The following is a 27,876-nucleotide window of genomic DNA, read 5'->3' as shown; positions in this document are numbered from 1 at the left end:
TAAAATTTTGGAAGAACATGTTACGTTGAAGGTCCAAATTTTCAATTTGAGACTTGAATAAGGAAGCCAGCACAATGTGACCGCCTAAAAATGTTTAATCCGTCCGACGTAAGCATTCTGTTAAGTTTGAGAATAAGATACACATTTTCTAATAAACATTTTGTTGCTCTACATTAAAAAATGTTTTCGTCAAAACTCTGTTTTCCCCTGATAAATATATTATTTTTTATTCATATTATGCAATAACATCAAACATTTGAACATACAATAGTTTTTCATTGAAACAGGAGAACTGCAGTCTCTTGTTGTACAACAATGAGATAACATGATATTTGTGTAATGTTTTATCAGTTGTAAAAGGTGATTTAATGTCATTGTATATGTGTTCCTCATTTTGAATATTAAGCATGTATTTATGTCTCACTCATTTGCAAAAACTAGGTTGAATTGCAGCAAATAGAACAACTGGAACATAAAATATTTAATAAAAGCGGACAATAGATAAAAATATATATTCTCTCATTATTGTATCTTAATAATAATACAATGCCGCTTCTAAATGACAACCGCAATTCTCTTACAGTACACATGGTGTCAGTAGAGACCAGCAGCAGATTCATGCAGGCTTTGTTTGTGCTGTGCAACACTCATTGTTGGATTCTAGTCTTCTTCAGAGCGTTAAAGGAGGAGGACTAAGGCAAAAGGGGTTTTTAATGGTTGAATGAGATTTTGAAAATTGGATGTGTGTTGCATTTTGTGCGTTAATATCAGAGGATGGCGCACACACGACGCATGGTTCACAGCTGCAGCTTCATCTTTTTCTTTGTTCTGCTCGATTGTACACACGGGGACCTGAGCTATTCTGTACAAGAGGAGCTGAAACGTGGATCTATCATTGGAAATATCGCCAAGGATCTCGGATTGGAGGTGGGGAAACTGTCTGTTCGCAAGCCTCGTGTCGACATGGAAAGAAATGACAAACAGTATTGCGGAATAAACCTCCAGACAGGAGATTTAATGGTTGCTGACAGGATCGACCGAGAGGAGCATTGCGGTGAAAAACCTTCCTGTGTTCTAAGATTCGATCTGCTGCTGGAGAATCCTTTGGAACTACACAGGTTGTCTCTGCAAGTGCAGGACGTGAATGACAATGCACCGATTTTCCCTAATGATGTTGTGAGGCTGGAAATTCGTGAGTCAGCTGCCAAAGGAGCTAAATATCGCCTTAATGCAGCACATGATGCAGATATCGGCACAAATTCGGTTCAAAGGTACATACTACAACAAAATGCTAATTTCGTGTTTCGTATTCAGGCAACCAATTCTGGCAATAAATATGGTGAGCTGATTTTGGATAAGGAATTAGACAGAGAAGAACAGCAGGACTTAAAATTGCTCCTTACAGCAGTGGATGGTGGTTCTCCTCCCAGATCTGGTACAGTAGTCATACATATCATTGTACTTGATGCTAATGACAACGCCCCAGTTTTTACTCAGGCTGTTTATACATCATCTGTCAAAGAAGACGCCACACTTAAAACACCAGTTATTACTGTGAGCGCATCAGATGCAGACGAAGGTGTAAATGGCGAAATAACATACCAGTTCAGCAGAATGTCTGATAAATCACGAAATATTTTTTCTCTCAATGATAAAACTGGAGACATTTTTGTTATAGGCGAGATTGATTATGAAGAGGGATCAACGCATGAAGTGTTTGTTGAAGCTAAAGATGGTTATGGACTTTCTACTGTGACAAAAGTAATAATTGATATAATTGATGTAAATGACAACGCTCCTGTGATCAATTTAAAGTCACTGTCTAATCCAGTACCAGAGAATGTGTCACCTGGTACAGAGGTGGGCATCATTAATGTTCAGGACAGAGACTCTGAGAAGAACGGACAGGTCCGCATCTCCATTCAACAAAATGTCCCCTTTAAGTTAGTTCCTTCAATTAAAAACTATTATTCTCTGGTGACTACTGGACAACTGGACCGTGAACTAGTGTCTGATTACAACATTACAATCAGTGCCACTGACGAGGGCTCTCCTCCTCTGTCCTCCTCTAAAAGTCTTCACTTATCTGTAGCAGACATCAACGACAACCCACCTGTGTTTGAGGAACAGTCCTACAGTGCATATGTGAGTGAAAATAACAAAGCTGGCTCCACTTTATGTTCCGTTAGTGCTCGAGACCCCGACTGGAGACAGAACGGTACCGTGATTTATTCTCTGTTAGCTGCTGAGGTGAACGGTGCCCCGGTGTCCTCCTATGTGTCTGTTAACGGAGACACAGGTGTGATCCACGCTGTCAGGTCATTTGATTATGAACACTTGAGGAGTTTTAAAGTCCACGTCATGGCCAGAGACAACGGTTCTCCTCCGCTGAGCAGTAACGTGAGCGTCAGTGTGTTCATATCGGATGTGAATGACAACTCTCCTCAGATACTGTACCCCTCCCCAGAGGGTAACTCCTTCATGACAGAGCTGGTCCCCAAAGCTGCACACGGAGGCTCTGTGGTGTCCAAAGTGATAGCGGTGGACGCAGACTCTGGACAGAACGCCTGGCTGTCCTATCATATAGTCAAGTCCACTGATCCGGGACTTTTCACCATTGGTCTCCACAGTGGAGAGATCAGGACCCAGCGGGACATTTCTGAATCTGACAGCATGAAACAGAACCTGATTGTGGCAGTGAAAGATAACGGACAGCCCCCTCTCTCTGCCACCTGCTCCATGTATTTACTTATTTCTGACAACTTGGCTGAGGTGCCAGAACTGAAGGACATTTCTTATGAGGAGAAGAATTCCAAACTGACGTCTTATCTGATCATCGCGCTGGTGTCTGTGTCCACCTTCTTTCTGACCTTCATCATCATCGTCCTGGGTGTGAGGTTTTGTCGCAGGAGAAAGCCCAGACTGTTGTTTGATGGAGCAGTTGCCATCCCCAGCGCGTATCTGCCTCCTAATTACGCAGATGTTGACGGCACAGGAACTTTACGCAGCACCTACAACTATGACGCCTACTTGACAACAGGTTCTAGAACCAGTGACTTTAAGTTTGTGTCTTCTTACAATGACAACACGCTGCCTGCTGACCAGACTCTGAGGAAAAGTCCTTCCGACTTTGTTGATGATCTTCAGGATTCATTTGACCCTTTGAAGGTAGGTAACTTTTCTCACTTTGAGTATCAATGCTGTTTTTTACAAACCCTTTTCGTATTCATTAGTTGGTTTACTTCAACAAATACATTATTATCTCTGTAAGATATGAACCGCAACTTAACCACTTTCCATTTTCCCTTTCATCAACATCTTCACTGTAAAATGGTTGGTCCAGCTCAGCCAGTTGTAGTTTAATCCACTTTAGAGACTGAGGTAGATACTATTAATCTTTGACTTTGGTGGTTCTGTCAACAAGTTTCATATATTCCCTTTTGTCTGAGTTTGCTTGTTACAGATGTTTAACACATGTTGGCTTTGCTTTGTTTTTCAAGCCTAAATTGTTGTAAATAAGGCCTATATGCCATATTTTTGTTTGTAAAGGCATGTGGCTCCATTAGTTCATTCTTGTAGAACTGAGTGCTTTATTTCATGTAGTTTCCCCCTTCAAAGTTGTTTGAGGAGAAATTGCATCAAATTTGCTGTCTTTGTTTAATTGGGACTTTCGGTGTGCAAATTTCTCTTTTTGTGCTTTTCAACCGGTGGGAAACAGTGTATACTTCAATAATTGGCCCTGCAACTCGCTGTGGTTCTTTGTTATTTTTAAAGGTACTTTCTAATAATCTTGCCTTTCCTTCACTGTAATTATGTCATATTTGTCCCCTCGTGTCTTTGTAACACTGACACACATGCATGCTTTTTAAAATTTTGGAAGAACATGTTACGTTGAAGGTCCAAATTTTCAATTTGAGACTTAAATAAGGAAGCCAGCACAATGTGACCGCCTAAAAATGTTTAATCCGTCCGACGTAAGCATTCTGTTAAGTTTGAGAATAAGATACACATTTTCTAATAAACATTTTGTTGCTCTACATTAAAAAATGTTTTCGTCAAAACTCTGTTTTTCCCCTGATAAATATATTTTTTTTTATTCATATTATGCAATAACATCAAACATTTGAACATACAAGAGTTTTTCATTGCAAAAGGAGAACTGCAGTCCCTTGTTGTACAACAATGAGATAACATGATAATTGTGTAATGTTTTATCACTTTTAAAAGGTGATTTAATGTCATTGTATATTTTTGCCTCATTTTGAATATTAAGCATGTATTTATGTCTCACTCATTTGCAAAAAATAGGTTGAATTGCAGCAAATAGAACAACTGGAACATAAAACATTTAGTAAAAGCGGACAATAGATAAAAATATATATTCTCTCATTATTGTATCTTAATAATAATACAATGCAGCCTATATATGACAACTGCAATTTTCTTACAGTACACATGGTGTCAGTAGAGACCAGCAGCAGATTCATGCAGGCTTTGTTTGTGCTGTGCAACACTCATTGTTGGATTCTAGTCTTCTTCAGAGCGTTAAAGGAGGAGGACTAAGGCAAAAGGGGTTTTTAATGGTCGAATGAGCTTTTGAAAATTGGAACTAGGTTGCATTTTGTGCGTTAATATCAGAGGATGGCGCACACACGACGCATGGTTCACAGCTGCAGCTTCATCTTTTTCTTTGTTCTGCTCGATTGTACACACGGGGACCTGAGCTATTCTGTACAAGAGGAGCTGAAACGTGGATCTATCATTGGAAATATCGCCAAGGATCTCGGATTGGAGGTGGGGAAACTGTCTGTTCGCAAGCCTCGTGTCGACATGGAAAGAAATGACAAACAGTATTGCGGAATAAACCTCCAGACAGGAGATTTAATGGTTGCTGACAGGATCGACCGAGAGGAGCATTGCGGTGAAAAACCTTCCTGTGTTCTAAGATTCGATCTGCTGCTGGAGAATCCTTTGGAACTACACAGGTTGTCTCTGCAAGTGCAGGACGTGAATGACAATGCACCGATTTTCCCTAATGATGTTGTGAGGCTGGAAATCAGTGAGTCAGCTGTCAAAGGAGCTAAATACCGCCTTAATGCAGCAAATGATGCAGATATCGGAACAAATTTGGTTCAAAGGTACATACTACAACAAAATGCTAATTTTGTGTTTCGTATTCAGGCGACCAATTCTGGCAATGAATACGGTGAGTTGATTTTGGATAAGGAATTAGACAGAGAAGAACAGCAGGAATTAAAATTGCTCCTTACAGCAGTGGATGGTGGTTCTCCTCCCAGATCTGGTACAGTAGTCATACATATCATTGTACTTGATGCTAATGACAACGCCCCAGTTTTTACTCAGGCTGTTTATACATCATCTGTCAAAGAAGACGCCGCACTTAAAACACCAGTTATTACTGTGAGCGCATCAGATGCAGACGAAGGTGTAAATGGCGAAATAACATACCAGTTCAGCAAAATGTCTGATAAATCACGTACTATGTTTTCTCTCAATGATAAAACCGGAGAAATATTTGTTATAGGCAAGATTGATTATGAAGAGGGATCAACGCATGGAGTGTTTGTTGAAGCTAAAGATGGTTATGGACTTTCTACAGTGACAAAAGTTGTAATTGATATAATTGATGTAAATGACAACGCTCCTGTGATCAATTTAAAGTCACTCTCTAATCCAGTACCTGAGAATGTGTCACCTGGTACAGAGGTGGGCATCATTAATGTTCAGGACAGAGACTCTGAGAAGAACGGACAGGTCCGCTGCTCCCTTCAACAAAACATACCCTTTAAGTTAGTTCCTTCTATTAAAAACTATTATTCTCTGGTGACTACTGGACAACTGGACCGTGAACTAGTGTCTGATTACAACATTACAATCAGTGCCACTGACGAGGGCTCTCCTCCTCTGTCCTCCTCTAAAAGTCTTCACTTATCTGTAGCAGACATCAATGACAACCCACCTGTGTTTGAGGAACAGCCCTACAGTGCATATGTGAGTGAAAATAACAAAGCTGGATCCACTTTATGTTCTGTTAGTGCTCGAGATCCCGACTGGAGACAGAACGGTACCGTGATTTATTCTCTGTTAGCTGCTGAGGTGAACGGTGCCCCGGTGTCCTCCTATGTGTCTGTTAACGGAGACACAGGTGTGATCCACGCTGTCAGGTCATTTGATTATGAACACTTGAGGAGTTTTAAAGTCCACGTCATGGCCAGAGACAACGGTTCTCCTCCGCTGAGCAGCAACGTGAGCGTCAGTGTGTTCATATCGGATGTGAATGACAACTCTCCTCAGATACTGTACCCCTCCCCAGAGGGTAACTCCTTCATGACAGAGCTGGTCCCCAAAGCTGCACACGGAGGCTCTGTGGTGTCCAAAGTGATAGCGGTGGACGCAGACTCTGGACAGAACGCCTGGCTGTCCTATCATATAGTCAAGTCCACTGATCCGGGACTTTTCACCATTGGTCTCCACAGTGGAGAGATCAGGACCCAGCGGGACATTTCTGAATCTGACAGCATGAAACAGAACCTGATTGTGGCAGTGAAAGATAACGGACAGCCCCCTCTCTCTGCCACCTGCTCCATGTATTTACTTATTTCTGACAACTTGGCTGAGGTGCCAGAACTGAAGGACATTTCTTATGAGGAGAAGAATTCCAAACTGACGTCTTATCTGATCATCGCGCTGGTGTCTGTGTCCACCTTCTTTCTGACCTTCATCATCATCGTCCTGGGTGTGAGGTTTTGTCGCAGGAGAAAGCCCAGACTGTTGTTTGATGGAGCAGTTGCCATCCCCAGCGCGTATCTGCCTCCTAATTACGCAGATGTTGACGGCACAGGAACTTTACGCAGCACCTACAACTATGACGCCTACTTGACAACAGGTTCTAGAACCAGTGACTTTAAGTTTGTGTCTTCTTACAATGACAACACGCTGCCTGCTGACCAGACTCTGAGGAAAAGTCTGTCTGACTTTGTTGATGAGCTTCAGGATTCTTTCGACCCTTTGGAGGTAGGACCCTTTTTGCAATGTCATGTCAATGTCTGGATACATTCAGCAGTTATTCATAACATTTTTTGCAATGGCTCTGCTTGTCAGGTTGCTTTTATTCATTCTGGTTGTGAGTTGACATTAGTTCCTGAAACTAAGCTTCTTCTATTAACATCATCCATTACGATCAACATAGTTTTAATTATTGTCTGTTTTCGGTCACATATCAGCTTTAGCGTGAAGTGAAGTGAAGTGAATTATATTTATATAGCGCTTTTCTTTAGTGACTCATAGCGCTTTACATAGTGAAACCCAATATTTAAGTTACATTTTTCAAACCAGTGTGGGTGGCACTGGGAGCAGGCGGGTAAAGTGTCTTGCTCAAGGACACAACGGCAGTGGCTTGGATGGCAGAAGTGGGGATCGAACCTGGAACTCTGAAGTTGCTGGCACGGCCGCTCTTCAACGAGCTATACCGCCCCAAGCGATGTCTGTGGACACCTTGGACCCTCTGACTGTAAAAGTCGAAATAGGCTTTTTAATTTTTTTTTGCAAATGAGGTATTTTACTTATATTGGTTGTGTAAAATGCTTTTGTGTTTTGGATGTTTTACTTCATCAAACTTTGGACTGTGCTTTACAGGAAATTATTGGATGTTCCTATAATTGCAGAGAGAACTGCGAATTCAAAAAAAATCCGCCAAATAAAAACAGACTATATCGTAACAACCTTAGTTATGAAAGTAAAAACACATGGATTCAGTTTACTCAAAATGATTTTACTATTTCTAATCATAGTTTACTTTTTTTATTTTCTTCTGAAATGTTGACAGATTCGGCCATGGGTGAAATTCTTTTTGCGGGTTACTGGTCACATTGTTTTAGACAAAACTATTTCAAATGACCCAAACTCGTGTAAATTGATATACACCAGACAAACGTGACATACATGCTAAAAGTTCCGTCTTCACTTTCATATCTAATGATAGGCCTTTACTAAGATATATTATAAGTTTGTAAACTTTGAGAATAGTGTATCCAATATTATTTTTAAATTGTATCATTGTAATCATCAGTCATGTCTGTGTGATCATGTTTGGTTTTAGTCATGTTCGGTTTTGTTTTTGGACTCTTTGTGCACTTTGGTCTGTTTTGTCATCATAGCAACCATTTAGTTTTTACCTTTCCTCATGTCACGCACCTGTCACACGTTTTGCACTCGCACACCTGTCCCTAATCACCACAGCATTATTTAAACCTGTAGTTGCCAGGTAGTCAGCCTGGCAACTTTACCTTTACCCACGTCATGCTACCTGTACTCACCATGCTAGCTCTGTCACTCATGTTGATCCATAGTTTTGCTTCTTGTCATGCAACGTAAGTTTTGTTTATTAATGCCACAGTTAGTGTCTTTTGTTTTTTGTCCGTAGTTCTGCCTCTGTGCTAGTCTTTTGTTTTCATCAGTCAAGTTTGTTCTCCGCCATTGTGCGCGCCTTTTGTTTGGCTTTTTTTTTTGTACTTATAGTGTAAAAATAAAATGTGTCTTTACCTTCACGCCTTGCCCGCGCCAACTTTCCTGTGCCTTCCGGAAAAACAAAACCCATAGGTCCACATATTGACAGAAAACTATTGGGTTGCTATCGTGACAAAACAAACAAGAGTGAAACAAGAGTCCAAAAACAAAACCGAACATGACTAAAACAAAACATGATTACACAGACATGACATCATCAACTGAAGCTAAACAGAGTGTGCTCTGTTTCTGACCACCAGTTGTTGAAAATCACAGGCGAAGTAAAATTGATCGTTTTAAAGGACTGCCTGTGAGCCATACGTATTACTTAAATCATATTTTCTGGTAAATTGTTGAACAATAACTTTTAAATACTACAGTTGTAGCGACATTCTTCTTTGTTCATGGTACTGATGTGTTTGGCCCCTATCTTTTCTGAATCTTCAGCATTTTCCCTGCTTTCTAATTTTGTATGTAGAGCAACAAATAGGTAATAGTACTTACCTTACAGTTCGATTTGCTATGGAAATTAAATTGCTTTTAATGTTGTATTGTGCAATTTATATATAAGGGACAGCATGGCACAGTGGGAGAGGGTCACTGGTTCAATCCCCCACCTAGTACCAACCTCGTCACGTCCGTTGAGTCCTGAGCAAGACACTTCACCCTTGCTCCTGATGGGTGTTGGTTAGCGCCTTGCATGGCAGCTCCCTCCATCAGTGTGTGAATGTGTGTGTGAATGGGTAAATGTGGAAGTAATGTCAAAGCGCTTTGAGTACCTTGAAGGTAGAAAAAAAGCCCTATACAAGTGCAACCCATATATATATATATATATATATATATATATATATATATATATATATATATATATATATATATATATATATATATATGTATGTGTCAGAAATTATACATAACCACATTTATATGTAAGGTTTTTGGTAATATTTTAATATTTTGACAGCAACTGGAAGTCATGTCGATGAAGTCACTCTAGGGGTCAGTGTGGGATCATGAACAGGAGCTGTTCAACCCTGCTCTCACACTGAATTTAAGTCAGTCGCAATACCAAGATTTTTATTCTGTGTTGGGTGTATCTGGTCGACACGTAGGCCACAGAGTAACAAACTGTGGTTATTAGTGGAGGTTAATATTCATAGTTTTGCTCATCTGCTGCCTTATTTGAATTGGTTTATTTTTGTTTTTGGACGCAATGAAGAACAAAAGATTTGCCTCCTGTGGCTACTGCCTCGCCTTTCTTTTCCTTTTCCTTCACATCGTCAATGGAGACGTGAGCTACTCTATACCAGAGGAGATGAAACGTGGATCTGTCATTGGGAATATCGGCAAGGATTTGGGACTTAATTTGGGCCAGTTATCTGCTCGAAAGGCACGCATTAATCCTGTGGACAACAACGTTCAGCACTGCGGCATCAACCTCAACACTGGTGACTTGATTGTTCAGGAGAGGATCGACAGGGAAGGGCTTTGTGGTAAAAAGGCTTCATGTGTTCTTAAACAAGAATTTGTGCTTGAAAATCCATTACAGCTCCATCAAATTAACATCCGTGTTTTAGATATTAATGATAATTCACCACAGTTCAATGAATATGCAGTTAAATTAGAAATTCAGGAATCGGCGGTCAAGGGCTCTCGTTTTCTTCTCGGGGAAGCACATGATGGAGACATAGGAGAAAATGCTGTTCAAAGCTACACTTTACAGCAGAATGATCATTTCAAATTAAATGTAAACACTAAACCAGGTGGACGGAAGTACTGTGAATTGGTCTTAGACAAAGAATTAGATAGAGAAGATAACAAAGACATCATGCTCTCTCTGACTGCATATGATGGCGGCTCTCCTCAGAGATCAGGTACAGTAGTCATACATGTCACTGTGCTGGATGCTAATGATAATGTACCAGTGTTTAGTCAGACAGTCTATAAAGCCAGTCTGCCTGAAAACTCTCCTCTTGATACATTGGTGATCACAGTGAGTGCAAGTGATGCAGATGAAGGATTAAATAGTGAAATTACATATGCATTTGATCATGTTTCTGATGACAATAATAATGTATTTACATTGCATCCCAAAACTGGAGATGTGAGAGTGGCTGGTGTTGTTGATTATGAGAAAATGTCATCATATGAAATGCAAATAAGCGCTAAAGATGGTCTTGGATTAGTGTCTTATTCAACATTATATATTGATCTTACTGATGTAAATGACAATACTCCGGTTATTTTGCTGAATACTCTGTCTAATCCAGTACCAGAGAATGTGTCACCTGGTACAGAGGTGGGCATCATTAATGTTCAGGACAGAGACTCTGAGCAGAACGGACACGTCCGCTGCTCCATTGAACAAAATGTCCCCTTTAATTTAGTTTCTTCTATTAAAAACTATTATTCTCTGGTGACTACTGGACAACTGGACCGTGAACTAGTGTCTGATTACAACATTACAATCAGTGCCACTGACGAGGGCTCTCCTCCTCTGTCCTCCTCTAAAAGTCTTCACTTATCTGTAGCAGACATCAATGACAACCCACCTGTGTTTGAGGAACAGTCCTACAGCGCATATGTGAGTGAAAATAACAAAGCTGGATCCACTTTAGGTTCCGTTAGTGCTCGAGACCCCGACTGGAGACAGAACGGTACCGTGATTTATTCTCTGATAGCCGCTGAGGTGAACGGTGCCCCGGTGTCCTCCTATGTGTCTGTTAACGGAGACACAGGTGTGATCCACGCTGTCAGGTCATTTGATTATGAACACTTGAGGAGTTTTAAAGTCCACGTCATGGCCAGAGACAACGGTTCTCCTCCGCTGAGCAGCAACGTGAGCGTCAGTGTGTTCATATCGGATGTGAATGACAACTCTCCTCAGATACTGTACCCCTCCCCAGAGGGTAACTCCTTCATGACAGAGCTGGTCCCCAAAGCTGCACACGGAGGCTCTGTGGTGTCCAAAGTGATAGCGGTGGACGCAGACTCTGGACAGAACGCCTGGCTGTCCTATCATATAGTCAAGTCCACTGATCCGGGACTTTTCACCATTGGTCTCCACAGTGGAGAGATCAGGACCCAGCGGGACATTTCTGAATCTGACAGCATGAAACAGAACCTGATTGTGGCAGTGAAAGATAACGGACAGCCCCCTCTCTCTGCCACCTGCTCCATGTATTTACTTATTTCTGACAACTTGGCTGAGGTGCCAGAACTGAAGGACATTTCTTATGAGGAGAAGAATTCCAAACTGACGTCTTATCTGATCATCGCGCTGGTGTCTGTGTCCACCTTCTTTCTGACCTTCATCATCATCGTCCTGGGTGTGAGGTTTTGTCGCAGGAGAAAGCCCAGACTGTTGTTTGATGGAGCAGTTGCCATCCCCAGCGCGTATCTGCCTCCTAATTACGCAGATGTTGACGGCACAGGAACTTTACGCAGCACCTACAACTATGACGCCTACTTGACAACAGGTTCTAGAACCAGTGACTTTAAGTTTGTGTCTTCTTACAATGACAACACGCTGCCTGCTGACCAGACTCTGAGGAAAAGTCCTTCTGACTTTGTTGATGATCTTCATGATTCTTTTGACCCTTTGGAGGTAAGAACCTTTGACAGTTTAGACCTGATTGTTCCAGTTAAAATGTTATATTTTACATACACAAATATGTATCCTATCTGTTTTGGTCGTTTCATCATACACTCAAATAATCTCTCAGTACAAATTTTAATGTTTGACATATCAAGGTTTGTCTTCACTTAAGATGCTTTTTATTCATTTCATGTGCTTCCATGTCAAATAACCTTTTGTTCTTCCTCACTCAGACTTCTTTGCATTCATATTTCTGAGAGAAAAGCTCAATGCTTGAAATTCTTGTTCAATTCAAAATGTTTGTGAGCTCAGAGGTCAAAAGGGTGTCGTCGGCTTACAATTGCTTTTTTCTGATGCTAATATTTGGCCTCTTCATCAGTTTTGTATCAAACTCACCCAAGAATGCTTCAATGTTCCATGATTGGTCTTCCTGGACCTGTACAGGACACCCCTTTGTTTTTAGTTTAATAAAACATTGGAAACATGGTCTTGTATTGTCTTAAAATGCTATTAAGACAATAAGTATGTTATGAGATTATAGGATCCAATTCAAACTTAGACAAATTATTTATATTTTAGATTAAGGGCTACATGTACTGTTGTGTTGTTGTAGTGTTGTTGTTCTTTCATTGTTGAAGTGAAGTAGTGAATTATATTTATATAGCGCTTTTCTCTAGTGACTCAAAGCGCTTTACATAGTGAAACCCAATATCTAAGTTACATTTAAACCAGTGTGGGTGGCACTGGGAGCAGGTGGGTAAAGTGTCTTGCCCAAGGACACAACGGCAGTGACTAGGAGGGCGGAAGCGGGAATCGAACCTGCAACCCTCAAGTTGCTGGCACGGCCACTCTACCAACCGAGCTATACCGTTGAGAAAATCTGGAATATTTAAGTTGACTTATGATTCTTATGGAAATGATTTAGAAAATAATACGTGAGTAAAGAGAACTGCACTTTCTTGGGTTTTTGCCTCTCATTTACAATCATTATGTGGGACACAGACACACGTCTTTATTTTAGCTAAAAAAATAAAAAAAAAAAAACGCCTCCAAGATGCGACTAATGGCACCATTGCTGTCTTCAAAGCCCTCTAAATCCACTTCAAAACCCTCCTTCAATGTTTTACATGCACACAGCAAGTACAATAATTATTACTTTGAACTGTTTTATATTTTCATTTTTATCCTGTAAACCGTCTTTTAGTACCCTGAAAAGCGTTATAGCAAATAAAATGTATTGTGATTATCAGTATTATTTTTTTATAATGTAGTAACAGTCATGTTCATAACAGCATTTAAGTCTCACCTTAAAACTCATTTGTATACTCTAGCCTTTAAATAGACTCCCTTTTTAGACCAGTTGATCTGCCGTTTCTTTTCTTTTTCTTCTATGTCCCACTCTCCCTTGTGGAGGGGGTCCGGTCCGATCCGGTGGCCATGTACTGCTTGCCTGTGTATCGGCTGGGGACATCTCTGCGCTGCTGATCCGCCTCCGCTTGGGATGGTTTCCTGCTGGCTCCGCTGTGAACGGGACTTCTCGCTGCTGTGTTGGATCCGCTTTGGACTGGACTCTCGCGACTGTGTTGGATCCATTGTGGATTGAACTTTCACAGTATCATGTTAGACCCGCTCGACATCCATTGCTTTCCTCCTCTCCAAGGTTCTCATAGTCATCATTGTCACCGACGTCCCACTGGGTCATTATTGTCACCGATGTCCCACTGGGTGTGAGTTTTCTTTGCCCTTATGTGGGCCTACCGAGGATGTCGTAGTGGTTTGTGCAGCCCTTTGAGACACTAGTGATTTAGGGCTATATAAGTAAACATTGATTGATTGATTGATATTGTAATGCGTACAATATTTACCTACTTTTGTCATTTGAAACATTACCTGAACTTCTTATGCACATTTATTTCAGTGCCCATAACAACGCACTTCTGACTTTGGGCTACAAATGTGTGTGTTTTTCTATCGTGGCAGACTTGGTAATACACGGTAAAGATGGCTATTTTTGGAAATTTATGATTTACAACCTAATATTTTTTTTACCTGAACATACCGAGGCTGAATTGCTTGTTATAGAACCTGAGCAACCACAAAGAGAGGATGAAACGGTGGCGCAAACTGAAGCCAAAAGACTCAGAATAAATATCTAAATATAGAGCTTGAAGCCAAGATGCGGTGAAAGAAATGGAGTGCATACCCAAAGTTAACAACAAAAATTCTCCAGCCCGCTTGACCAAAAGGAAACATGTCCATGTATCGAGTGAGTCACTATAATATAGCTGAAAATACATGCAGTATAGGTCATGCTTGTTGTGAGTACAACGACATACGCTGTGGAGCTATAGCTTCTTCTTCTTGCGTGTGTCCTCAGATCCTCAGCTTCTTTGCAGTAAGCTAGTCCAGCGTCTCATCATCTAAGTTTATCTGGCCTCCGTCGCCATGTGGTGGGCGGTGTTTTAGGCAGCTGGTTATAAAATGTTCCACATTCTGTAGGGGATCTCCACATTTACAGTGGGCACTGTCCGTGAGGCTCCACTGTTGCATTGCTTCACAGAAGCGTGCCACCTCTGCCCTCAGGCAAGCTGGTTGTGTTCAAACAAAACATGGAATGTGGTCTGATACTTTATGGATACTGTAATATGATTACTGACTGTTGTAGTCAGGACAAATTGGTGTCCTATCACATTGTGTTGTGCATTACACACTCAAAAGCCACGCAGTTTTTGACGTAAAAGCTAACTTATGGCAAATGCTATAGCATGTCCTCACTAGTCGATGTGTTACTACGCTAAAACAAACAGTACCTCAGTGTTTGTGCTTATAATGACAATGTCGCCACAGCTTGGTTATTATGCAGGTTAAATAACTTAAATTTGTCACAGTTCGTTTAGCAGTGGAACAAAGGGACCCAAGGATGCAGATGAATTTGGGAGTAAATAGTCTTTACTTCACAAGTAAGAAAAAGTCAATACAAAAATGCTCAAAAACTAGAATGCAACAAAAGGCGACGGTGCGTAAAAAGAGGAACACAAAAAGGCACCGTGATAAAAGAACAAAGGCTAAACTACAAACTAAACTAAAACTAGGGTCGAAATTGCAAGACGTGCAAACTACGATATACATATACAAGTCTCACCTTAAAACTCATCTGTATACTCTAGCCTTTAAATAGACCTCCTTTTTAGACCAGTTGATCTGCCGCTTCTTTTCTTTCTCCTATGTCCCCCCCTCCCTTGTGGAGGGGGTCCGGTCCGATGACCATGGATGAAGTACTGGCTGTCCAGAGTCGAGACCCAGGATGGACCGCTCGTCGGGACCCAGGATGGACCGCTCGCCTGTATCGGTTGGGGACATCTCTATGCTGCTGATCCGCTTGAGATGGTTTCCTGTGGACGGGACTCTCGCTGCCGTCTTGGAGCCACTATGGATTGAACTTTCACAGTATCATGTTAAACCCGCTTGACATCCATTGCTTTCGGTCCCCTAGAGGGGGGGGGGGGGGTTGCCCACATCTGAGGTCCTCTCCAAGGTTTCTCATAGTCAGCATTGTCACTGGCGTCCCACTGGATGTGAATTCTCCCTGCCCACTGGGTGTGAGTTTTCCTTGCCCTTTTGTGGGTTCTTCCGAGGATGTTGTAGTCGTAATGATTTGTGCAGTCCTTTGAGACATTTGTGATTTGGGGCTATATAAATAAACATTGATTGATTGATTGATTGATACCAACTGGATGGCACAGGGAATTGACAAGCAGGTCTGAGGCAAAAATACAAAGAGACTAGGAGGAATCGTCAAACACTGTCACGGAGTGGAATAGCCAAGTACCATCCAGTTGGCCAGGTGCTGCTTATATAGTGCAGGTAAAATGAGATCCAGCTGTGCACGTCTTGCAGCTCCGCCCACAGAAAAATCTAAGAAAGACCAAACGTCAGAGACAAGTCTGCTGCACCAACAAGGGAAACTGAGTAAACTAACCTCAAGATGGCAGCAGATTGTGACAAAATTAAGGATTGCTGACTTATTTTGGAGTGGAGGAGTTCAAATACCTAGGAGTCTTGTTCACGAGTGAGGGAAGAGTGGATCGTGAGATCGACAGGCGGATCGGTGCGGCGTCTTCAGTAATGCGGACGTTGTACCGATCTGTTGTGGTGAAGAAGGAGCTGAGCCGGAAGGCAAAGCTCTCAATTTACCGGTCGATCTACGTTCCCATCCTCACCTATGGTCATGAGCTTTGGGCCATGACCGAAAGGATAAGATCACGGGTACAAGCGGCCGAAATGAGTTTCCTCCGCCGTGTGGCGGGTCTCTCCCTTAGAGATAGGGTGAGAAGCTCTGCCATCCGGGAGGAACTCAAAGTAAAGCCGCTGCTCCTTCACATCGAGAGGAGCCAGATGAGGTGGTTCGGGCATCTGGTCAGGATGCCACCCGAACGCCTCCCTAAGGAGGTGTTTAGGGCACGTCCAAACGGTAGGAGGCCACGGGGAAGACCCAGGACACGTTGGGAAGACTATGTCTCCCGGCTGGCCTGGGAACGCCTCGGGATCCCCCGGGAAGAGCTAGACGAAGTGGCTGGGGAGAGGGAAGTCTGGGTTTCCCTGCTTAGGCTGTTGTCCCCGCGACCCGACCTCGGATAAGCGGAAGATGATGGATGGATGGATGGACTTATTTTGGTGCATTTTTAGAGTGATTTGGAAGCAGAATAGATTGCTTCCATTAGCAGCATTGCTATCCATGCCAAAACAAAACAAATGTACTTGTGTTGTTGTCCCTCATAAGGATTGTGAACGATTAAAAAAAAAAACATTCCAAAAAAAAAGTGCAGTTGCCCTTTAAGCATCATGTTATCCTTCCATCCATCCATCCATCCATTTGATTTGTATTATAAAAGTCGTGTCTGTCAGCTCCATAGACAAACTTTAACCAAATATTAAGATATGTTGATGGAGTTGGTTATTGGTATGACCTGAAAGAGAAGAAGTTCACAATATTTATCGTTTAAAACATGCGGAAATGTAACTGTCAGAGTTGCTACATTATATTTTGAAGGAAGTAGACATTCTTTGGAATTTGTATCTACTTTACTCACTTTAAAAATATTCTGACTCTGTAAGAAGCTGTATCTCTGTCCATGGTGCTGAAATCATATTCACCTTTTCTTCTCAGTCATTGAAAACATTTTTTTAGAATATTAAATTTAAATCATCTTGATTTTACCTTTGTGATCGAGTATCATTGAATGTTTTTAATACATATATTAGTTTTTTATTGATTTAGTCCTGTATAACCAAAATTACTTAAAAATTTCACACTTTTGCTCAATCAACCATCATGAATTAACTTTAAAAAACACACATGATGTATGTTAATGACAATCTTACTGATTTGATTATTTTAATCAAACAAGCTGCGATGTTGACCATTGCACTCTAGGGGTCAGTATGCACCAATGAACAAAATGTCCCACTTTCCCACCCATTTTACATCAACCCACGCACCAGATTTTAGTATTTGTGAAGCTCCGGTGGAAATGCTCGTTAACACATCTGTCCTGTAAAAGGCTTTGAATAACCAGGGAGACTATAACAATGTTGTTCTAGAGTGAGACGTTATTTTCTTGGAATTTTTGTTACAATGGAGAGCAAAAAAATAACGGCATTAGGCCACAGCCTCGCCTTTTTTTTCTTTTTCCTCCACACCATCAATGGAGACGTGAGCTACTCTATCCCAGAGGAGATGAAACGTGGATCTGTCATTGGAAATATCGCCAAGGATTTGGGACTTAGCTTGGACCAGTTTTCTGCTCGTAAAGCACGCATTAATCCCGGGGGTAACAACGTTCAGCACTGCGGCATCAACCTCAACACTGGTGACTTGGTTGTTCAGGAGAGGATTGACAGAGAAGGGCTTTGTGGCAAAAAGGCTTCATGTGTTCTTAAACAAGAATTAGTGCTGGAAAATCCATTAGAGCTGCACCATATTAATATACGTGTTGTGGATATTAATGATAATTCACCACAGTTTAATGAGGAGTCATTGAAAATAGAAATACGTGAGTCTGCAGACAAAGGAGAGCGTTTTCTTCTTAGAGAAGCACATGATGGAGATGTCGGAGAAAATGCTGTTCAAAGCTACACTTTACAGCAGAATGAGCATTTCAAATTAAATGTAAACACCAAACCAGGTGGACGGAAGTACTGTGAATTGGTCTTAGACAAAGAATTAGATAGAGAAGATAACAAAGACATCATGCTCTCTCTGACTGCATATGATGGCGGCTCTCCTCAGAGATCAGGTACAGTAGTCATACATGTCACTGTGCTGGATGCTAATGATAATGTACCAGTGTTTAGTCAGACAGTCTATAAAGCCAGTCTGCCTGAAAACTCTCCTCTTGATACATTGGTGATCACAGTGAGTGCAAGTGATGCAGATGAAGGATTAAATAGTGAAATTACATACGCATTTGATCATGTTTCTGATGAAAATATTAATGTATTTACATTGCATCCTAAAACTGGAGATGTGAGAGTGGCTGGTGTTGTTGATTATGAGAAAATGTCATCATATGAAATGCAAATAAGCGCAATTGACGGCCTCGGCTTGATTTCATACAGTTCTTTGATTATTGAAGTTATTGACAAAAATGACAACGCTCCTGTGATTAATTTAAACTCACTGTCTAATCCAGTACCAGAGAATGTGTCACCTGGTACACAGGTGGGTATAATTAATGTTCAGGACAGAGACTCTGAGCAGAACGGACAGGTCCGCTGCTCCATTCAACAAAATTTCCCGTTTAGATTAGTTCCTTCTATTAAAAACTATTATTCTCTGGTGACTACTGGACAACTGGACCGTGAACTAGTGTCTGATTACAACATTACAATCAGTGCCACTGACGAGGGCTCTCCTCCTCTGTCCTCCTCTAAAAGTCTTCACTTATCTGTAGCAGACATCAACGACAACCCACCTGTGTTTGAGGAACAGTCCTACAGTGCATATGTGAGTGAAAATAACAAAGCTGGATCCACTTTATGTTCCGTTAGTGCTCGAGACCTTGACTGGAGACAGAACGGTACCGTGATTTATTCTCTGATAGCTGCTGAGGTGAACGGTGCCCCGGTGTCCTCCTATGTGTCTGTTAACGGAGACACAGGTGTGATCCACGCTGTCAGGTCATTTGATTATGAACACTTGAGGAGTTTTAAAGTCCACGTCATGGCCAGAGACAACGGTTCTCCTCCGCTGAGCAGCAACGTGAGCGTCAGTGTGTTCATATCGGATGTGAATGACAACTCTCCTCAGATACTGTACCCCTCCCCAGAGGGTAACTCCTTCATGACAGAGCTGGTCCCCAAAGCTGCACACGGAGGCTCTGTGGTGTCCAAAGTGATAGCGGTGGACGCAGACTCTGGACAGAACGCCTGGCTGTCCTATCATATAGTCAAGTCCACTGATCCGGGACTTTTCACCATTGGTCTCCACAGTGGAGAGATCAGGACCCAGCGGGACATTTCTGAATCCGACAGCATGAAACAGAACCTGATTGTGGCAGTGAAAGATAACGGACAGCCCCCTCTCTCTGCCACCTGCTCCATGTATTTACTTATTTCTGACAACTTGGCTGAGGTGCCAGAACTGAAGGACATTTCTTATGAGGAGAAGAATTCCAAACTGACGTCTTATCTGATCATCGCGCTGGTGTCTGTGTCCACCTTCTTTCTGACCTTCATCATCATCGTCCTGGGTGTGAGGTTTTGTCGCAGGAGAAAGCCCAGACTGTTGTTTGATGGAGCAGTTGCCATCCCCAGCGCGTATCTGCCTCCTAATTACGCAGATGTTGACGGCACAGGAACTTTACGCAGCACCTACAACTATGACGCCTACTTGACAACAGGTTCTAGAACCAGTGACTTTAAGTTTGTGTCTTCTTACAATGACAACACGCTGCCTGCTGACCAGACTCTGAGGAAAAGTCCTTCTGACTTCGATGATGAGCTTCATGACTCGTTTGATCCATTGGAGGTAGGAACGTTTATCAAAATGAATCAAATTGTGCTGATTAAGCTAAAACCTGCACTTTTACAAACAAACAAAACATAATTATTTGTTGCACCATTCCTCATGAAGTAGAGATTTTTTTTCATTTTGAATGTTGATTTTAATATTGCAATTGTTCTGCTGATAATATTTTTGTATTTTAGACTTGCTTCACTATATAGCCACATCAAAATAGTAGTTTGTTATCCAATGTATTTATTGGGCTTCCTTGTTTTGATTATACCTAAATTCAATGTTATTAATGGTTGTATTTGTTAAGCTATTTTTGTGCGTGAACATCATATGCAGGTATCATTGACTACTATTATATATAACTGTGAGAAAGAAATGACTATCCTGCCGTCATATTCCTTTCTTGGAATATTTTGGGCAGGTTGTTGCTTTTTCCTTATAATCACAAATAGTAATCAAACATATGGTCACTACATCCAAATGAATTGACAATGGAGGAAAAACCTTGCGTCTATCATTCAGTCAATAGTTACCACTCTTCTGGAAATAGTTTATACATGCATATTGTTAAATTGTGTCCGTGGCATATTTTGGTTCATTCAGTAAGTTTTTGAGGTTAACTGTCACTGATATTAAGTTTGATAGTGTGTTGGCTCACGTTCTCGATTGTCTGAATCCATAAGCGTAGACTTCCTCACTATTTCTACAAAAAATGCCTTATGGTTCATGCTTCACTGGTACAAGGTCATGTTTTAACAGCGCTGAGCCTTCATTATTTGCAATAGTTACACCGCTTATTCACATTAGGGTTAAGCTAGTTAAGCTAGAGTCTATCCCAGCTGGCTATATTCAGGAAGAGGGGTACACACTGGATTGGTCTCCGGCCTATGGCAGGACACAAAAAGACAAAGAGCATATTTTGGTATTGTAAGAGCTGGAAACCAGAGCACCTGTACAAAACCCATGCATGGGGAGAACATGTAAACTCCAAAATAGAAATACCCACATCGGGTGTGAAGTGAAGTGAATTATATTTATATAGCGCTTTTCTCTAGTGACTCAAAGCACTTTACATAGTGAAACCCAATATCTAAGTTACATTTAAACCAGTGTGGGTGGCACTGGCAGCAGGTGGGTCAAGTGTCTTGCCCAAGGACACAACGGCAGTGACTAGGATGGCGGAAGCGGGAATCGGACCTGCAACCCTCAGGTTGCTGGCACGGCCACTCTACCAACCAAATGCTCAAACTCCTGACTCTAAGGCCAAAAGGCAACCCATTCCCCCATCGAGAGGCCAAGTACAGGGCCTTCGCTTTAAAAAAATAATAATTGTTTTGTAATCTTTCCTATTTTCTTAAAGGTAAGGAAAAACATGGAAAACATATACAAAATTATATATATATATATATATATATATATATATACCCAGGGAAGACTTCTATGGGCTTCACGATGGCAGAGGGGTTAGTGCGTCTGCCTCACAATACGAAGTTCCTGCAGTCCTGGGTTCCAATCTAGGCTCGGGATCTTTCTGTGTGGAGTTTGCATGTTCTCCCCGTGAATGCGTGGGTTCCCTCCGGGTACTCCGGCTTCCTCCCACTTCCAAAGACATGCACCTGAGGATAGGTTGATTGGCAACACTAAATGGGCCCTAGTGTGTGAATGTGAGTGTGAATGTTGTCTGTCTATCTGTGTTGGCCCTGCAATGAGGTGGCGACTTGTCCAGGGTGTACCCCGCCTTCCGCCCCATTGTAGCTGAGATAGGCGCCAGCGTCCCCCGTGACCCCGAAAGGGAATAAGCGGTAGGAAATGGATGGATGGATATATATATATATATATATATATATATATATATATATATATATATATATATCCATCCATCCATCCATTGCCTACCGCTTATTCCCTTTCGGGGTCGCGGGGGGGCGCTGGCGCCTATCTCAGCTACAACATATATATATATATATATATATACATATATATATATATATATATATATATATATATATATATCTATCCATCCATCCATTTTCTACCGCTTATTCCCTTTCGGGGGCACTGTCGCCTATCTCAGCTACAATCGGGCGGAAGGCGGGGTACACCCTGGACAAGTCGTCACCTCATCGCAGGGCCAACACAGATAGACAGACAACATTCACACTCACATTCACACACTAGGGCCATATATATATATATATTGTTACACCCTGCCTCGGGTGAATAGATAGAATAGAATAGAATGGAAAGTACTTTATTGATCCCTGGGGGAAATTCAGCACCACAGTTCGCTCACGATAAAACAAAAATAATAAATAATATATGACATATATTTTATATATAATATATAAATAATATTAATATATTCTACATGTAAGTGCAGTCAAGAAGGAACACATGCATTATACAGTCTGATGGCTGTCGGTATGAAGGACCTCTTGTGTGGTTCCGTGTTACATTTAGAGAGTCTGAGTCTTCCACTGAACGTGCTCGTTCTCTCCACAAGGTCCGAGTGTAGTGGGTGGGAGGTGTTGTCCATCATGGTTAGGACAGGGGTAGGGAACCTATGGCTCTAGGGCCAGATGTGGCTCTTTTGATGACTGCACCTGGCTCTCAGAAAAATCTTAGCTGACAAGTAATGAATAATTCCGCTGGTAATCACAGTGTTAAAAATAACGGTCAAAATATAAAACATTCCCATGCATTTGAATCCATCCATCCGTTTCTACCGCACCTTTTCAAGAAGTGGCATTAATGGTCAAAAGTGTTTTATTTATTATTGGTTAGCTTCAGAATAACAATGTTATTAAAAAGAATAAGAGACTAATTATACTCTAAAAATGTTGGTCTTGCTTAAAAATGCACGCATTTAGTGGTAATAATCTGGGAAAGTCCAAATGAAAGAGGAGGCGTAGAATCCTCTCGTCAGAGCGTGGGACCACACTGTACAAGGGTACAGTTCTACAGGTTTCTCCTCATTGAGCTAAATTGAATCATGTCTCTGTTTAATTCCCTGCTTCTTGTCTGTTTAATAGATGTCATCTGCGTTCGAACCTGCCAGTTGTATTCGGTGTTATAAATATTAAAATGGCTCTCACGGAAATACATTTTAAAATATTTGGCTTTCATGGCTCTTTCAGCCAAAAAGGTTCCCGACCCCTGGGTTAGGAGGTAATGTAACCATTGCAAACCAGACTTCTTACAAGGATGGCAAAGCACGCAGTGGTTATAGTTTACAAACTTTTATTGAAATCCCAAAAAGTGTCAAGAGGTGAACAACAGAAAGACATAAAGCACCCACAATATCAGTAGATATTTGATGCATGTAGAGCGAAACTCTTGCTCAGGGCGGAGAAGCTCCTCTGGCAATGACTGACAGCAGACTGCAGAAAAATGGCATTTTCCCCACTTAAAGCCCATAGCCCCGCCCACTAGCTGGGACCAATTTGACAGGGGAAATTAAGAAAACAGTTATTTTGTAAATTACACCATAAATAACCATCACATGTCCAAAACGTATTCACATAGTACTTTTACATTTTTAAAGCAGTCATTTTTGTCCACAGTATATTCAGGCTTAGACAACACAACTTTCAAATGTCCCTCAGCAACACCCAGCTCCTGAAAATCAAGGTTTGGCCCAAATTAGGCCTAATTAGTCAAAGCAGGTGTGCTCACCTACATAAAGCCCTCAGCCCCACCCTGACTCTTTTAGCCACACTTTCAGAGCCATGGTGAGTGACAGCTTACAATTAGTTCGCGCATGCTTTCCACTGACTAAAAAAATATATATTTTCACTAACGATTGAATGTTTGTAGTTTGTCCATGTTGAGCTTCCTAACAAATGTGCACGATTTGAGAGAAAGCCAAAGGTTAAAAAGTGACATTGTGGGGTCAAACTGTCACATTAATATTTATATATATATATATACTGTATATATATATTTTATATATATGGACAAGTTTGAACTTCAGTCGAAAAATCATGATTTGTATTTTTTTTCAAAGATTATTTTGTGCTTTGAAAGACTGGAGTCTATTTAGAGTACATACAGTAGGTTATATCTGTTTTCCAATCCATTAAAAAACATGTATCTAAATTAACCAAATGAAAACCACACGGCATCATGTTTTAACTTTATTCTTCTTCATATTACTTTGTGGCTAAGTGAAAACACTTGAAAATGTGTTGAGAATTGCTACGGGTGGCTTTTGTTACAAACTGAAGGTGAAAGGCTCGAAGTGATTAATTGTGTGATACATTAAATATTAAAAATGTAAAATATGCTATTTGAATTGTTCATTTACAAGTTCAATAAGTGTCTTCTTTAGTATCTGCATTGCTGGCTTTGAACACATTATGAACATTTAAGAGCACATATCTCTGTCCATTGTGCTCAACTCAATATTGTCTGACTTTTCTCTGCTGATTCCTACGTATTTTCACCCAATTTCTCTATTGTAAAACTGTGGATGTGTGTTGCTGTAACCTTTTTTATTTATAAATATATACATGTTGATATTGTAAGATGCTTACAATTGCTTTAAAAACTGCATAATCTCCCAAATGAACAGTCATGCAAACATATATACTACTGATGTGGGCTTGTGACAATTTTATGGATAATCTTATCAACTCAGAACTAGATGTTATGTCAACTATTGCACTCTAGGGGTCAGTATGCACTCATGAAAAAAAGGGTGTTATTTTCCCACCCATACATCTATATATCAGCACGCGTACCATTTTTTAGTATTATTTAGCTCTGGCTGAGACGCTGGTTAACATGATGGTGATGCTAAAATCTTTGTATATTTGAGGATATTATAATCATATTGTTTTACATTTTGATGCATCCATTTTTTGATGCAATGGAGAACAAAAGATTGGCATCCAATGGCTACCGCCTCGCCTTTCTTTTCCTTTTCCTCCACACCATCAATGGAGACGTGAGCTACTCTATCCCCGAGGAGATGAAACGTGGATCTGTAATTGGGAATATCGCCAAGGATTTGGGACTTGATTTGGGCCAGTTATCTGCTCGTAAAGCACGCATTGATCCTGAGGATGACAACAACGTTCAGCACTGCGGCATCAACCTCAACACTGGTGACTTGATTGTTCAGGAGAGGATGGACAGGGAAGAGCTTTGTGGCAAAAAGGCTTCATGTGTTCTTAAACAAGAATTAGTGCTCGAAAATCCATTACAGCTGCACCGTATTAATATTCGTGTTGTAGATATTAATGATAATTCACCACAGTTCAATGAAGATTCACTCAAATTTGAAATCCATGAATCAGCAGACAAAGGTGCTCATTTTCTTCTCGGGGAAGCACAGGATGGAGACATCGGTGAAAATGCTGTTCAAAGCTACACTTTGCAGCAGAATGATCATTTCAAATTAAATATAAACACTAAACCAGGTGGACGGAAGTACTGTGAATTGGTCTTAGACAAAGAATTAGATCGAGAAGATAAAAAAGACATCATGCTCTCTCTGACTGCATATGATGGCGGCTCTCCTCAGAGATCAGGTACAGTAGTCATACATGTCACTGTGCTGGATGCTAATGATAATGTACCAGTGTTTAGTCAGACAGTCTATAAAGCCAGTCTGCCTGAAAACTCTCCTCTTGATACATTGGTGATCACAGTGAGTGCAAGTGATGCAGATGAAGGATTAAATAGTGAAATTACATATGCCTTTGATCATGTTTCTGATGACAAAAGACATGTATTTACATTGCATCCCAAAACTGGAGATGTAAGAGTGGCTGGTGTTGTTGATTATGAGAAAATGTCATCATATGAAATGCAAATAAGCGCTAAAGATGGTCTTGGATTAGTTTCTTATTCAACATTAATCATTGATCTTTTTGATGTAAATGACAACGCACCTTTGATTAATTTAAAGTCACTGTCTAATCCAGTACCAGAGAATGTGTCACCTGGTACAGAGGTGGGCATCATTAATGTTCAGGACAGAGACTCTGAGCAGAATGGACAAGTCCGCTGCTCCGTTCAAAAGAATGTCCCCTTTAAATTAGTTCCTTCTGTTAAAAACTATTATTCTCTGGTGACTACTGGACAACTGGACCGTGAACTAGTGTCTGATTACAACATTACAATCAGTGCCACTGACGAGGGCTCTCCTCCTCTGTCCTCCTCTAAAAGTCTTCACTTATCTGTAGCAGACATCAACGACAACCCACCTGTGTTTGAGGAACAGTCCTACAGCGCATATGTGAGTGAAAATAACAAAGCTGGATCCACTTTATGTTCCGTTAGTGCTCGAGACCCCGACTGGAGACAGAACGGTACCGTGATTTATTCTCTGTTAGCTGCTGAGGTGAACGGTGCCCCGGTGTCCTCCTATGTGTCTGTTAACGGAGACACAGGTGTGATCCACGCTGTCAGATCGTTTGATTATGAACACTTGAGGAGTTTTAAAGTCCACGTCATGGCCAGAGACAACGGTTCTCCTCCACTGAGCAGCAACGTGAGCGTCAGTGTGTTCATATCGGATGTGAATGACAACTCTCCTCAGATACTGTACCCCTCCCCAGAGGGTAACTCCTTCATGACAGAGCTGGTCCCCAAAGCTGCACACGGAGGCTCTGTGGTGTCCAAAGTGATAGCGGTGGACGCAGACTCTGGACAGAACGCCTGGCTGTCCTATCATATAGTCAAGTCCACTGATCCGGGACTTTTCACCATCGGTCTCCACAGTGGAGAGATCAGGACCCAGCGGGACATTTCTGAATCCGACAGCATGAAACAGAACCTGATTGTGGCAGTGAAAGATAACGGACAGCCCCCTCTCTCTGCCACCTGCTCCATGTATTTACTTATTTCTGACAACTTGGCTGAGGTGCCAGAACTGAAGGACATTTCTTATGAGGAGAAGAATTCCAAACTGACGTCTTATCTGATCATCGCGCTGGTGTCTGTGTCCACCTTCTTTCTGACCTTCATCATCATCGTCCTGGGTGTGAGGTTTTGTCGCAGGAGAAAGCCCAGACTGTTGTTTGATGGAGCAGTTGCCATCCCCAGCGCATATCTGCCTCCTAATTACGCAGATGTTGACGGCACAGGAACTTTACGCAGCACCTACAACTATGACGCCTACTTGACAACAGGTTCTAGAACCAGTGACTTTAAGTTTGTGTCTTCTTACAATGACAACACGCTGCCTGCTGACCAGACTCTGAGGAAAAGTCCTTCTGACTTTGTTGAGGATCTTCATGATTCTTTCGACCCTTTGGAGGTAGGAACCTTTTGTGTTTTAATGACAATGCCTGTATACAGTAACTCATAATTTGAGGAGGTCATTATTGATTTAATGTCTTAATGGCAGTTCTCTGGGTAGTACTGTTTTCATGGTTTGAATATACTGAGTCTTATATAAAGTTGTGTCTCAAGATATAATTTTTCTGAGATAACAAGTCCTGATAAGCTGAAAAATGACTAAGGTGACACAATCATAACATGTTTTCATGGTTTAGCTTGAGCAGGTGCTTTTTATTATCTCAGTTGTGATTTCAAAATATCTGGTTGCATATTTTTGAATTTTGCCATACTTGTTGATGCTATGCTTCAGCAATCTATAATGTCCGTTAGGATCTTCATATATTTCATCCGTGTGTGCGTTTTCCTCAATATTAGCTCGAGCAATGTCAATGGACACACATACTGAGCTTTGACCTTTTTATCTTGGTGTCAGGCTTGTCCCTGA

General features: G+C 41.3%; 1 protein-coding gene across 1 annotated transcript; it reads left to right on the top strand.

Moving 5' to 3' along the window:
• Positions 1-688: 688 nt before the first annotated feature.
• LOC133552438 (uncharacterized) lies at positions 689-27,876 on the top strand. The gene is made up of 7 exons (XM_061899630.1): positions 689-3,168; positions 4,639-7,035; positions 9,719-12,133; positions 14,643-14,707; positions 17,726-20,153; positions 24,949-27,408; positions 27,865-27,876. The coding sequence occupies exons 1-7, from the start codon at positions 775-777 to the stop codon at positions 27,874-27,876; spliced, it is 12,171 nt and encodes a 4,056-aa protein (XP_061755614.1). The 5' UTR covers positions 689-774.

The sequence above is a fragment of the Nerophis ophidion genome, linkage group LG05 (genome assembly GCF_033978795.1).
Source record: "Nerophis ophidion isolate RoL-2023_Sa linkage group LG05, RoL_Noph_v1.0, whole genome shotgun sequence".
In the NCBI taxonomy this organism is placed as follows: domain Eukaryota; kingdom Metazoa; phylum Chordata; class Actinopteri; order Syngnathiformes; family Syngnathidae; genus Nerophis; species Nerophis ophidion.
The sequence above is the reverse complement of the archived record's forward strand: the minus strand, read 5'-3'. Positions and strand labels throughout refer to the sequence as shown.